The 13,072-nt window shown below is 43.9% G+C and overlaps 1 protein-coding gene across 2 annotated transcripts in view; it reads left to right on the top strand.

Moving 5' to 3' along the window:
- FRAS1 (Fraser extracellular matrix complex subunit 1) overlaps nucleotides 1-13,072 on the top strand; it is a 414,631-nt gene that overhangs the window by 337,731 nt on the left and 63,828 nt on the right. For both annotated transcript variants that reach the window (XM_034671646.1, XM_002912484.4), the window contains 5 exons: nucleotides 145-324; nucleotides 8,249-8,373; nucleotides 8,657-8,797; nucleotides 10,576-10,803; nucleotides 12,848-12,961. In XM_034671646.1, the coding sequence (XP_034527537.1) occupies nucleotides 145-324; nucleotides 8,249-8,373; nucleotides 8,657-8,797; nucleotides 10,576-10,803; nucleotides 12,848-12,961 (788 nt within the window). The remainder of the gene's footprint in view (nucleotides 1-144; nucleotides 325-8,248; nucleotides 8,374-8,656; nucleotides 8,798-10,575; nucleotides 10,804-12,847; nucleotides 12,962-13,072) is intronic.

Below are 13,072 nucleotides of genomic sequence, written 5' to 3'. Positions count from 1 at the left end.
TGTGTGAAACTCTGGCTCCTTGGGGCACTCTCTGAGGGATAGGCCTAAGGATTATTCTGATCTTACTCTTGGACACCAGGCCCAGAATTAAAGAAAGGAGGCTGAAAGGATCCACTTTCAAATCACTATTTCTGATATTTTCAGAAGACAATTCCCCACCAGTCATCACCACCAACAAAGGGCTGGTCTTGGATGAGAACTCAGTGGAGAAAATCACCACTCTGCAGCTCTCTGCCACTGACCAAGAGAGTAAGCCTACAGATTTGATCTATACAATCAGTAGACAGCCCGAGCTGGGCCACCTGGAACATGCAGCATCCCCAGGTAAGCCTGTCATCTCTTGCTTCACTAAACCAAAAGTTGGGATTTAGTGTTGGGAATAAGCCACATACACCTAGAATCTGCCTTGGTTAGTATTTATTTTTGCACTACTAGTTTTGACCGTTATATACCACCTTGCATCATAATTTGGCACACAGTAGATGCTCAGTAATTCCTTGCTGAAAGTTGAACAAATAATTGCAATTTTATGTAAGCAGTCTTGTCTCCATAACTAGATTGTCAGTTCCTTTAGGGCAACACTACAGCCTGCTGTTCTAAAGTCTGAGCACCTGGCACAGTATGATGCACTAAAAATGTAATTCAGGAAATAACAAGTGAGCATGTGTATTGGGCAAGATTCTAGTTGAGCTGCTGCTGAGGGAGCAAAACCAGATAAAGGAGGTCCCATCCTCACCCTCTAGTATGCTTTATTAGACGAGATAAGGAGCCTTTGCATATAACCATACCTAAGGGAAGAATATGGCAGGTATTTTAGGAACTGTATTAACCTGGTGTCATAGAAGTTCAAAAATGGGAGAGGCTGCATTGGGTAGGAAGGTGCATAGAGGTGGCATTTAAAGGTGCCCTGAGAGGGCACCTGGGTGGCTCAGTCTGTTAAGCGTCTGCCTTCGGCTCCAGTCATGATCCCAGGGTCCTGGGATCGAGTCCCACATTGGGCTTCTTGCTCAGTGAGGAGCCTGCTTCTCCCTCTGCCTGCCACTCCCCCTGCTTGTGCTCTCTCTTTTTCTGACAAATAAATAAAATCTTTTTTTTAAAGAAGTGTGCTTAGAAGGTAGAGTTCGAGCAGACAGAAATGGTGTTATTTTCAGAGAAGGGAATAGCATGTGGGCACATTCAAAAAATAATGAACGGGCCAGTTTAGCTAAAGCATATATTCTGAAATAGGAGTAGATGCGGCTCATGGGTAGACTGAGATTTTATGGAGGGTCTTCAAAGCTGGGATAAGCAATCCCTATGTAATTCAACAGGCGGTAGAGAGTCACTGCAGAGTTCTGAATAGGGAAGGAAAGTGACATTCGTCTAGTGTCTAACAGATGGACAGAAAGAAAGCGAGAGGAGGCAGTGACAGTGGGTCCGAAGTCTCACATTTGGCCCAATAGTAGGTAGTGAGTCTTCCCCTAGAGGGGCGGTAGTAGAAATAGGAAGATGAGAACCATGTAAGAGATATGTGCCTGGCACCTGGTAAACTGTATTCGATCAACAACAGTTGGTGGAAGAGTGGGAGGGAGGGAGGGAGGGATTTCAGGGGGAGAACCTATAGAACTTGGCAGTTGAATGGATGTGAGGCACTTGCTGAATGAGCAATCTAAAGGTAGCGTTGTCTTTGTTTCGTACATCGTGGAGGCAGCCATGGTTTGCAGGAGATCTAGATGGTCACTTGCTTCCTTTGGATTTCAAGTTAGAGATCCTTCATTCATCCAACCAGAGGAATAAAAAAACAGGGGATATACTTACCCAGATTCTACTCACTCTCTAATACAGGGAGTCAGACCATAAGCAAACGAGCAAGTTGATATATCGTATATCAGTGGTTATGAGTATTTTAGGGAAGAAATAAGAGCATTCCAGGGTGCAGAGAGCAAGGGGGTGAGGCAAGAACTCTCTGCTATAAATGACATTTGACAAGAGGTCTGAGGAGACTGAGGGAGCCAGCCATGCTGGTGTTATAAAGAAAGGGCCTTCCAGACAGAGGGATAGGTGAGTTCAACATCCTGGGGTGGGATCAGCCTGGCACATTCCATTCTAGAGACAGCAAGACCAGTGAATGAGCAGGGTGAACGAGAGGGAGGTCTGTGGGGAGGCGAGCTTTGAGAAGTAGAGGGTAGTCTGGCAGAGTTGGTGAGAGAGGCAGACCATGGTGATGGTGATGGTGATGGCGATGGCAGAGGGGGAGGTGTTGTGAGCGTTTGGTGGGAGGGTGTGGGAAAGGATGGAGAGATTGGCCAAAATCCCTAATGCAAATGGAGCAAATGGCCTACCCTTTTGTCCTGAAGTTCCTGGGGGAAGAATGCAGATCAGCACTCCTAAGACCTTGGCTGTATGAGATATTTGATAACTAATTCATGAGCTAATTGCTTCTGCCAGAATTCTGTCAGTTTGCTGATTGTATCTCTCCGAAGATGAAAGGGCAGACTCTGGGCTGTTGTGTTGGGCAACTGCATCCACACTATGCAGAGCTTTAAAAGCACTGAGCCTCAAGCAAGACACTGGCAGCTGCCTAGCTGCTGGTCATTCCCAGCCCTTACCCTTCTTTGACTGGGGGCTGTGTTAAGAGTTCAGCGTGAGGCTGCTTCAATTACTCCTTTTCTGTTTTTACAGTCTCAGCCTTCACTAGGCTTAAATTCTGGCTGCCAAGACCAAGCCAGTGTTGCTTAGGGAGACTCGTAGGTGATCACATTTCTCCCTTATCTTGGGAAAGCACCCTCCAAAAATAGAGGGAGGACTTTCCTTTCCTGGGACACTACCCTTCACCTGCCCTTTTCCACCAGGCTTGACTTCCTAACTCAGCTGACTCACGCCCCACCCACCCCAGTTTTTCTGAGGCCACCTGTTTCTAGTAACTCTCAGTGCCCCAGATCTGAGGATCCAGTCCCCTCCCCTTTACTCTTGGGGCCTCTTCCCATTGCTAGTGGAACAGGGCTTCCTGCCCTTCCTTCATCTCCAACCCCATTCTGCATCCTTTCTGTAGCATTTTGCCAGAATTCACACCTGCCCTGTCTGCCCTAAGTGAGAATATTTTCGTGAGCTTGATTCTTTTTAGATGTGAAAGGTGTCCCTTCAGAGGAAATGCACACTGACATCTTGCATTCCTCTCCTAAGGCAGCTGGAGCAGCTCAGGGAAAAGCCCCCACACCTCACCCCTTTGCCTCAGTGGGTGAGGATGGGTCTACCAGGAGTTGGGGTAGGCTGGCCTGTGCTTTCCAAAAAGAGCAATCAGACTTCGAGCCACTGTCTTGTGGTGCAGGCACTGAGCTATTTTGGGACCGATGCCTCTTGGAATTATCAGTTTCCACCAGCGCTTGCAGATTTCCTCGCACTGGTTAACTCTAAAGTGGGCTCAGTCTCATACTGTCTGTCTTGGTCAGTGGATCATAATTGATTGTTCTTTTTAGATAGACAGGAAAGGTGTGATGATTCTATTTTCTTCCCCTGAGGAGATATAGGGAGCCATATGCCTATGCAAACTGTGCAGAAGACAGACCAGAGCCTGCTGCCTCTAGGGAGAGTAGCGTGAGAGTCTAGGCCCCGCATGTGCCCTTTTCAAGGTTGAGGGACCACAACCTCATGTCAGGGACCCTGAAGACCCTCTTTTTCTTGAGAAATCAGAATAAGGAGTTATATTATTAGGATAGAAGCTAAGCCTCTGAAACAAAAAGACCCAAACTTCAGTGCCTTAAATAAGAAGTTCATTTTCTCTCACAGAGAAATCCAGAGGCAGGTGGCCCAGATGGCCTAAAGTGCCTCAATATGAGGCTCCCATTTCTGGTCCAAGGTGACTACTGTAATTGTTGTCATTCCCCAGCCAGAGGTAAGGGACAAAGAACGTCCATCGCTATGTTAGGAGTATTACTGGAAGAACACATGTGAATTATTGATCACATCCCCGTGGCAAGAGGGTAGTCAGACAAAGCTGTGAGGTGGCCGGGAACGGTAGACCCTAACTGGGCATCCAGTTACTTCGCTAACACTTAGAAGTTGTGTTTTTTAAAGTCAGGGAGCAGTATAGCAATCTCCAGCACAGCATCGGTTCTCACCTTCACCAAACGTTCACTGAGTAGCTGCTGCCGGAGAGGATTTGTTCTGGAAGTGGGAGACATGCAAACAAACACGTGTGAATGTGTTTCTGTAGCCATGACAGCAACATGACAGGACAGTGGGAGCCACTGCCTGGCAAGGTCCACCTGAGAGAGGTTGGGAGTGAGTCAGGAACAACTTCCAGAGATGATGCTTTAGCAGAGGTGTTCCTTGGTCTTCTCTTTCTCTCTGCCTCTCTCAGGGTGGTAACACCAGAGTATTGTCTCACAGATCTGGGGCTGGAAGTCAGAGATCATGGGGTCAGCAGGGTTGAGAATTCCCCCTGAGGGCTGTGAGGGAGAACCTGTCCCAGGCCTCTCTCCTTGGCTTTGTAGAGTTGACCATCTTTGTGCCCACGTGGCGCACTCCCTGTCTGTGTATGTCTGTGACAAACTCTCCCCTTTTATAAATCCAATTGGATTGGGGCCCACTCCAATGACTGCATCTTAACTACTTACGTAAGCAATGATCCTATTTCCAAATAAGGTCACACTGTGAGGTACTGAGGGTTAGGACTTCAGCATATGAATTTAGGGAGGGGGCGTGGGGATGACACAATTCATTCCCTAACAGGAGGCTTTGAAGAAAAGCTGGAGCAGAGAAGCTGAGGGTCTCCCCCAGCCTGAGCCTGCGGTGGGACACAGGCAGCATGCATACACCCACCCACAGCGCTGCGGAAAGCGGGAAGGCCAAGGCAATTGCCTACATCCTGTTAAGACAAAGCAATTTCTTCAAAGACACTTTATTCGTGTACACTTCCCTGACCTGGACTGAACTTTCTCTAACGTGCTGGCCCTCCAGGGGAATTGGAAAAACTGACAGGGTTAATGTGGGTCTCTGTAATATGGCCAGATACATAGTTTAGCCAGCAGGTTGGTAGCAGAAAACACCTTCGATGGGATTAAACTCCTTCAAGATATTTCAAACAGTAACTACCTGCTGTGACAGCCAGTAGGGATGATATGTTATTAGAAATACCACCTTGATGGTGAGTAGCTTAAGTCTTCTGATACCCAATTAGCAAAGGCTAGAATATTTTTTTAAGTGTACAGAGATGGAAAATCTGTGCTCAGTAGGACCTCTTAGGTAGCTTTTAATAGCGGATGAACTGACTTCATTCACCAAGCGTGTTTTGAGTAACTACTGTGTGCCAGGCACTATTTTAGGTGCACAGTAGTGAAGAAACAACAAAAATCCTTGTCCTCTTGAAGCTTCTGTTCTAGATGCACCTCGTTACCCTCTGGCACGAAGTTAGGGACATCACCTAAGTGATCATATTAAATACCCCATCAAAATCGGTATTTCAGACAAGAAAAATACTATAGCCAAAACAAGTATTCTAGAAGAAATTATTCAATTAAAAATATTACAATGATGATATTTCAGGGGTGGATCCATGAGTGGCTTTTGTGATTCTTTACTACATTTCTGTGTTTTTCACATTTTCTTTAATAGACATGTATTACTTTTATATTGAAAAAAAAATTAAAGGATAAGAGTAAAATCCAAGAGGCTCTTTGCCCAGCCCGCGAAGGTTAGATGAGCTGTACAAAAAGCATTCCTAGCAAGCATTGACTTTGGAGTTAGAAAACCTTGAGTTTCACCCCAGTGCTGTCCTCTTATTAGCTGTGTGAGACCTTGGGTAGGTCACACTGCTTTTCTAATTTTATTCGTGTCATAATCTAGAAAAATGGAGGTAATATGCCAACTTTGACCTCCCAGAACTGTTAAAAGGGAAAACTCAATATGTATAAGCAAACCTGAAAGAGTGTTCTGCACATGGTAGGTGCTCAATGTTTGCTAGTTTGAATTGGGAAGGGCTCATTAAGATCAAGCCTAGAGCTCTCATATGCTACTAGTGGAAATATAAAAATATTTTATATTTATAAAATATAAATATACCACTTAGTTTGGTGGTTTCCTAAGAAGTTAAGCACGTACCTAACATATAGTCCCACCATTCCACTCTTAGAGATTTACCCAAGAATAAAAACTTATGCCGATACCAAGACTTGTGCCTGAGTGATCATAGCAGCTTTATTTATAATAGCACGAAACTGGAAATAACCTAAATGTCCATCAACAGGTGAATGGAGACACAAACTACGATATCTCCATCCAATAGAATACCACTCAACAATAAAAAAGAATAAACTATTAATGCATGCTGCAAGATGGATAAATCTCAAAATAATTATGCTAAGCAAAAGAAACTATGCATAAAATAGTATATACTCTCTGATTCTAATTATGAAAAAAATTAGAAAAAATCCAACTAATCTATAGTTACAGAAAGTAATTGATTTGTTTCTTTGGGATAAGGTAGGGGACAAGAAAGGGCAGAATGGAAGGATTGTAGAGTGTCAGGAAACTTTGGGGGTGATGGATATGTTCACTATTTTGATTAAGGTGATGGTTTCATGGATATGCCAAAGCTCATGAAATTGTACACTTTAAATATGTGCAATTTATTATATGTCAGTTTCCTCTCAATAAGAAGTGTTAAGAAAAGGAAAGATCAATTCCAAACCTTTCTTTCCAAGAAGGAAAAATCTATCACCTTTCTTAATCACTCTCAGAGTAACAACTCATAGAAAGGGAACAGTGAAGTAGGTGACTGGTTGATTGTGAGAATCCAGACAAGTATTTCCCCATGAGCTGTGAGGATGGATTCACAGCAGGGAAAGAGATTTAAATTTCTCAGCACAGCCAGTCTGAAGTTATTAAATTTTTAAAGAATGGTATAGATTTCTGTCTAGAGCCACAAGACAAAGCGATAAGACAGGGGGCCACATTTTTTGCCTGTCAACAGCTGATGTAGCAAGCACAGAAATATCGAATGCCTTCTCATAAAAAAAAAAAAATAATAATGCCCCAATATTCAGGAGGCTGTTGTATCTAGGTAACAAATTTCAGATGATAAAGAGAGTTGCAAATGTAAACCATGTGGGTTGAATTTTTTTAAAAAAAGATAAAGCCAGTGATACTGATGTCCCAGTTAAATGTAAAACAGTCAGAGTAGATTTTCTGTTTTTTTACTGAAAAGGCAAACTGGTTTTGCCAGGATTAACAATGATAAATAATACATCCCAGGAAGCAGCAAATGAATTTCAGGACCAAACCAAAGGACTAGATTCGATGGATTAATACCTCAACACCCAGAATCTGAAAGAGGGAATTTGTGCTGAGGGACTAAAAGATGTGGTTTTGTTTCAGTCTTGGCTGGAACCAGAGGATGAGACACAGAAGCCCTAAGATAGAAGCAAGAATTCTGGGCTGTTCTGCTAAATGCTGTGGGACATTTAAAAACATAAGATGTTACTCATTTGTGGGATATGTTGGACTTATCTAAAATCACTTAGTTTTTTTGTGTTGTTGTGTTTTTTTCACTTTTAATACAAGTCTGAAAAAAATTTAATGTGTTTCCTCTATAGCATGTTATTAAAGGATACTGGCTTTTTAGGTCATTTAAGAGTTGAGATAGAATGATTGCGCCAACCCTAAAGTCATGCGGTAAGTTTTGTAACTGTCAGCCTGGCTAAAGTGGTATATGAGAAGCTAGAAAATCGTAGACCAGAGAGTTGAAAGGGACCTTGAAGAATATGAAATGAAATCATGGATGCCAGGCTCACCAATCACAGAGAAAAGCTTATGTGTAGCCAAGCCCTATGACTCCAGTGTTCAAAAGCTAAACCATCACACAATATTAAAAATTAGGACAGGTTTTCAGAAAGGACTATGAGACTACGGGGGAATATAAAACTTAAGAGAGAGGAGTTTGGAGACTAAGGCAATGGCTCTACCTTTTACAGATTTGACCTGCATACATAAACCCCCAGAGAAAGGAGAGGAACATTTATTGAGCACCTGCTGTTGGCTTGGCACATAGCAGAAGCTAGATAATTAAGTTAACATGTGCTCCCACAGAACATATGCTGTGGTGGGGAAAAAAATACACAAACGACTCTAACACAAGGTCTCAGAGAGAAGCACGTAAATGCTGTAAGAGATATACAAAGGACTCTGTTGAAAGTATGGCATTTCTCTAGCATTAAAAGTATGGCTAGCGTTTTGACATCATTTTTCTGGTTCTCTCTTCCCCTTTTGGTAGGTATCCAGATTAGTTCCTTTACTCAAGCTGACCTGACTTCACGAAACATTCAGTATATCCACTCCAGTGACACTGAGAAACATTCCGATGTCTTCAGCTTTACACTGTCCGATGGAGTCAGTGAGGTAGGAAAGGCACTCCTTTCCCTCGGTGAATGGGTACTGATTCAGCAGTCTTCTTTGAAGGGAGTGTGAAAAGCTACTCTGCAAGCTTCACTTTCCCCTGCTGTCACCCAAGGATGGTGGTGGCTTCTGACAGCCCCTGGGGCTCTCGCTGAAGGGAAACCACTTTGGATTCCTGGTCAGTCAGTCGTGCTAGGAATGGGTGAAAGGAAGATTAAAGAGCACCTACCTTCTACTTGGGTGGGTGCTGGGGACAGGTGTCCCACCTGCACTTTCTGCCATTTAGGTGACCCAGACTTTCCACATCACCATACGCCCTGTGGACGATTCACTGCCTGTGGTGCAGAACCTGGGCATGCGGGTGCAGGAGGGTGTGAGCAAGACCATCACAGAGTTCGAGCTCAAGGCGGTGGATGCAGACACAGAGGCAAGTGCACTCCCCTGGGTTCTCTGGCTGAATGAGAGGCTGACCGTCGCATTGTGACTGTGCATCCCGAGGGTACAGCAGAGTAGTGTGGTTAGTGCAAGCATTCTTGAAAGGTTAAAAATCAGAAGATCCTGTGGCCTTCTGGAAAAGAGAAACTAATATATTTGAGATCAAATTGTTTTTAACCCCTTTCTGAACTACTAAATATATCCACTCTCTCCCCTGATTACATGTAACAATCCCTTAATATGCTGATTTTTTTTGGCCGTGAATCATAGAAAATTAGATGACATTTTAGCCAATCTTTTTATTCTTCCTTATTAGAGTGAACAAGGGGTTTGGGGCACATACTCATTTTTCCTATCATTTGCCTCCTTCATTCAGACTTCTCTGAATGACAAGTAAATATTGCAATTTGAGCATCCTCAAAGAAGTAGGGTTTATTCAGGAAAACAGGGCATATAGAGACTAAACTCTTATTCTCATGATGCTTTCAGATTAAAGTAGCCAACATTCTGCCGTGACTTAGCTCTTATAAAGACTACCATAACTTTGTTCATTAGTTCTATGTATACCCTTCCCTGTGCCAGCACTCATTCTTTCATTTATTCTTAAAAATACTGATTACCTATAAGTGCCAGCCTCTGCTCCAGATGGTAAAGACAGGGCTATGAACAAAACAAAGTCCAGCCTTGGGGAATTTTCAGCCTTAGGTCAGGGGAACAGACAAGAAAGAATGTATAATATCATGTCAGATATGATGAGCTATGAATTAAAAAATAAAGCAAGATGAAGGAGATAGAGATTGAAGGGCATGTTATTTTAGACGGAGTGGTCAGGGAAGTCTTCTCTGAGGAGCTGATATCTGAGCAGAGATATCAGGAAGTGGAAGAGCAAGCGATGCAGTTTTCTGAAAGAGTCACTTTCTGAGCAAAATAACCGGGAGTGCAAATGCCCTGTGGTCAAGTGCGCTTGGAACCTTCGAGTTACTACAAGAAGCGAAGAGGCTGGGACCCAGTGAGCCAGCAGGAGAAAAGAATGCAGCCAGAGAGGAACCCTGGGACCCGGTCACAGGGGGCCTTGTCGGCCTAGGTCAGGCCTTTGCATTTTATTCTAAGTTCGTGGGAAATCACTGGGAAGTGTTTTACATCTTTTTTTTTTTTCCTTCTATGCGTGTCACCCTAGAAGCTGTGATTAGAAATGGGAAATTAGCTTCTGTTCTGATGCATATGGGGTTCTCTATATGAGAATTTTGGAGAAGTGGGGGGAAAGGTTAGAAAGGAAATGAATAGTTTTAAAAGGTCTGGCTCCTATCATCCTGGTAGAGGTTAAAAATTCAGGTTTTCTCCTATGACCCTTAAAAGACACATTTGAATGTCTTAGTCTGACACCAGAAGGCACCAGCACATAAGTTCAGTTGTAATACCCAATATAGTTTCTCTCTCAGTTTTGTTTTTGGTATCTGTAAAGAAAATGCAATTCTTATTTTATAAACATCTTTAGGTTTGGTTAACCTCACCTGCCTGTTGGCCATCATTCCCAGATCTTGTTTAGGGCGCCTGGGTGGCTCAGTTGGTTAAGCATCGACTCTTGGTTTCAGCTCAGGTCATGCTCGCATGGGTTGTGGGATGGAGTCCTGTATTGGGCTCCATGCTCAGTGGGGAGTCTGCTTGAAGATTCTCTCCCTCTGCCCCGCCCCCCTCAAACAAATAAATAAATCTTTTAAAACAAATCTGATTTCTGTTGCAAACTTCCCTTGCTTTTTACCTCCTCGACAGGCCGAGTCTGTCACATTCACCATTGTGCAGCCCCCACGCCACGGCACCATTGAGCGAACCACCAACGGGCAGCATTTCCGGCACACATCCACCTTCACCATGGAAGACATCTACCAGAACCGGGTCAGCTACAGCCATGATGGCAGCAACTCCCTCAGAGACCGGTTCACCTTCACCGTGGCTGATGGGACAAATCCCTTCTTCATCATTGAGGAAGGAGGAAAAGAGGTGAGGGCACAGACAGTTGAGAGGAAAGAAAAGTATGCCAGAGGTTGTCCAGAAGCAGAACATGGCATTTTTCAGCCAAGAATAGCATTGTTTTTGTTCTGTCACTAATTGGGCTTGGGCAAATTAGTTAACTTCTCAAAGCCTCAGCTTTTCATCTGTAGAATGGATATGATAATAATCACCAGCTTCCGTTAGTCTAAGGATCAAAGGAGGTAATCCACATAAAATGGGGAACATTGTTGGCCAATAGCAGGCACAATAAAGGGTGATAGTGATTGTTACTATGTCTGTCATTATTTCTCTTTTCCTTTTTGCCCACAGTTGACTCCTTTCATCTTTCTTTCATCTAATTCTAGTAGTTAATCTCGTGATTCTAGATTGTCTTTCTCTTTTATGTGTCCCCTCAGCCAGCCAGAGTTTCTCAATCTCATGAAGAATAACCTGGATGGCTTTTGCATCTGAAAGACACTGATTTAAATTCTGGCTCTCACTTACTAGCTGAAATGTTTGTAAAATGGGGATGGTGTCTGTCCTTATGATGTACATAAAGCACTTGGCCCAGTGCCTCACACAGGAAATGTAGGAAACATCCAACAAACTGTGGCTATAATACCATCACTGTCATCATGTTAGGACCAGCTGGTGGAATAGGTCACGGTGTTTTTCTCTTGAGGTCTTGCAGTTGTCAAGCTTTACTTCCCTGAGAGAATGGAGATTCTAAGGTTCAGGTGTCTAGAAGAAACTTGAAGATGGCCTTTCCATCCCCTACCCTGCCATTTTTCCTCACTCCTTCCTTCCTCAGCCGGGTCTTAGGCAGGATTCTAAGCCTCCCCGGGAATAACAGCAATTGTGGTGAAAGGTGGGCCTGAGGACCTGCCTGCACTTGCGCATCCATGTCTGACTCAGCAGAAGCAGCGTGACGGAGCACCATGACCACAGCCTGCTGGATTTCATGATATCAGGAGGGTCGGCTCCTCAGTCCTGCAGAGCCCTTTCCTGCTCTGATGATGACTGGGAATGATTCCTTTCCTGGAAGAAAGATCCCCCTGCACCCTTTCAAGACAGTCTGTGCGAAGGTCATTCTCCGGTGGCCCCGGTGTCAGTGAGACGGCTCTTGGGATTTCCCGCCATTTTGGTGTCTGCACTGCGTCACCACCTGGCAGATCATTGTTTTTCTTTTTTCCCTTCTGAACTGTAGCTGCTCCCCCACTTAATTTGACTTTCAGAAGAGAAAAGAGACTTCAGGATGAATCAGCAAGAGGGCTACCTCTCTGATAAACATAAAAGGTCATGGTAGGTCTCCAGAGGGACTGTATTATTTTTGAAATGGAAATTATTTAGGAGGGTTGCAGAAGATTGAAAAGCCAGCGTCTTGCTGCCCTGCGTGCTGGCATGCCTTATCCTCCCAGAAACACAGGTTCTCAGTCGGACTTGCCACGTATGTGGAGTGCGTATGTGTACATGTATATGCATGAGAATGAAATTATAGACCAGATTCTTTTCATTATTCCCACAAACGCTTTTATTCTCTCTTGATTTCCTCTGCCCCTCTTCCCCATATGGACAGTTCTTTTGTAAAAAAAAGGAAAGAAAAAAATGTAAATATCCTCCCATGAAACTTCTTCTCACACCTGGCAGCATCCCACCCAGAGACTTTGACATTAACATATGAATGATAAGTTTAGTCCACCTCTCCTGAAATTTTAACAAGAGTTATTCAAAGGAAAATATTGTTTGTGGTTTCGCCTTAGGACAAAATTGAACCCAACTAAGGAATGCATGGGTGTGTAAAAGTCAATTTCTATAGCAGGTGAAATTGCAGAAAAGTGCTACTTGTTTCTTGCTTTTCTTCTCATATTGTCCCCACTTTATCGATCGGCATTCTTTGTGCCTCATGCCAAGGGTGATAAGCAATGGAGACTGGCGCGGTTGCCCGTTCTGAAGTGCCAACAGATTTCAGGGGTTCCAACTCTGGGGGTCGTAGGACCTGACATATTTCAGATATCTGTGAATGATGACTTTTCTCTTTTGGCTTCCCATACAGGTTATGACAGCAGCACCTCAGCATTTCCAAGTGGACATCCTCCCAGTAGATGATGGCACCCCTAGAATTGTTACCAACCTGGGGCTCCAGTGGCTGGAGTACATGGATGGAAAGGTAAGGCCTTTCCATCTGCCACATTCACATGAACCAACGTGGGGCTGTGTCCTTATTTGTGACCATGTGGGGAAAGAAGTCCAGTTTGACTCATGTTTATCCCTCCCTAAG

This window comes from Ailuropoda melanoleuca, chromosome 11 (assembly GCF_002007445.2).
Source record: "Ailuropoda melanoleuca isolate Jingjing chromosome 11, ASM200744v2, whole genome shotgun sequence".
NCBI classification, from domain to species: Eukaryota; Metazoa; Chordata; class Mammalia; order Carnivora; family Ursidae; genus Ailuropoda; species Ailuropoda melanoleuca.
Note: the sequence above shows the minus strand (reverse complement) of the source record. Positions and strands in the feature narration are given on the sequence as shown.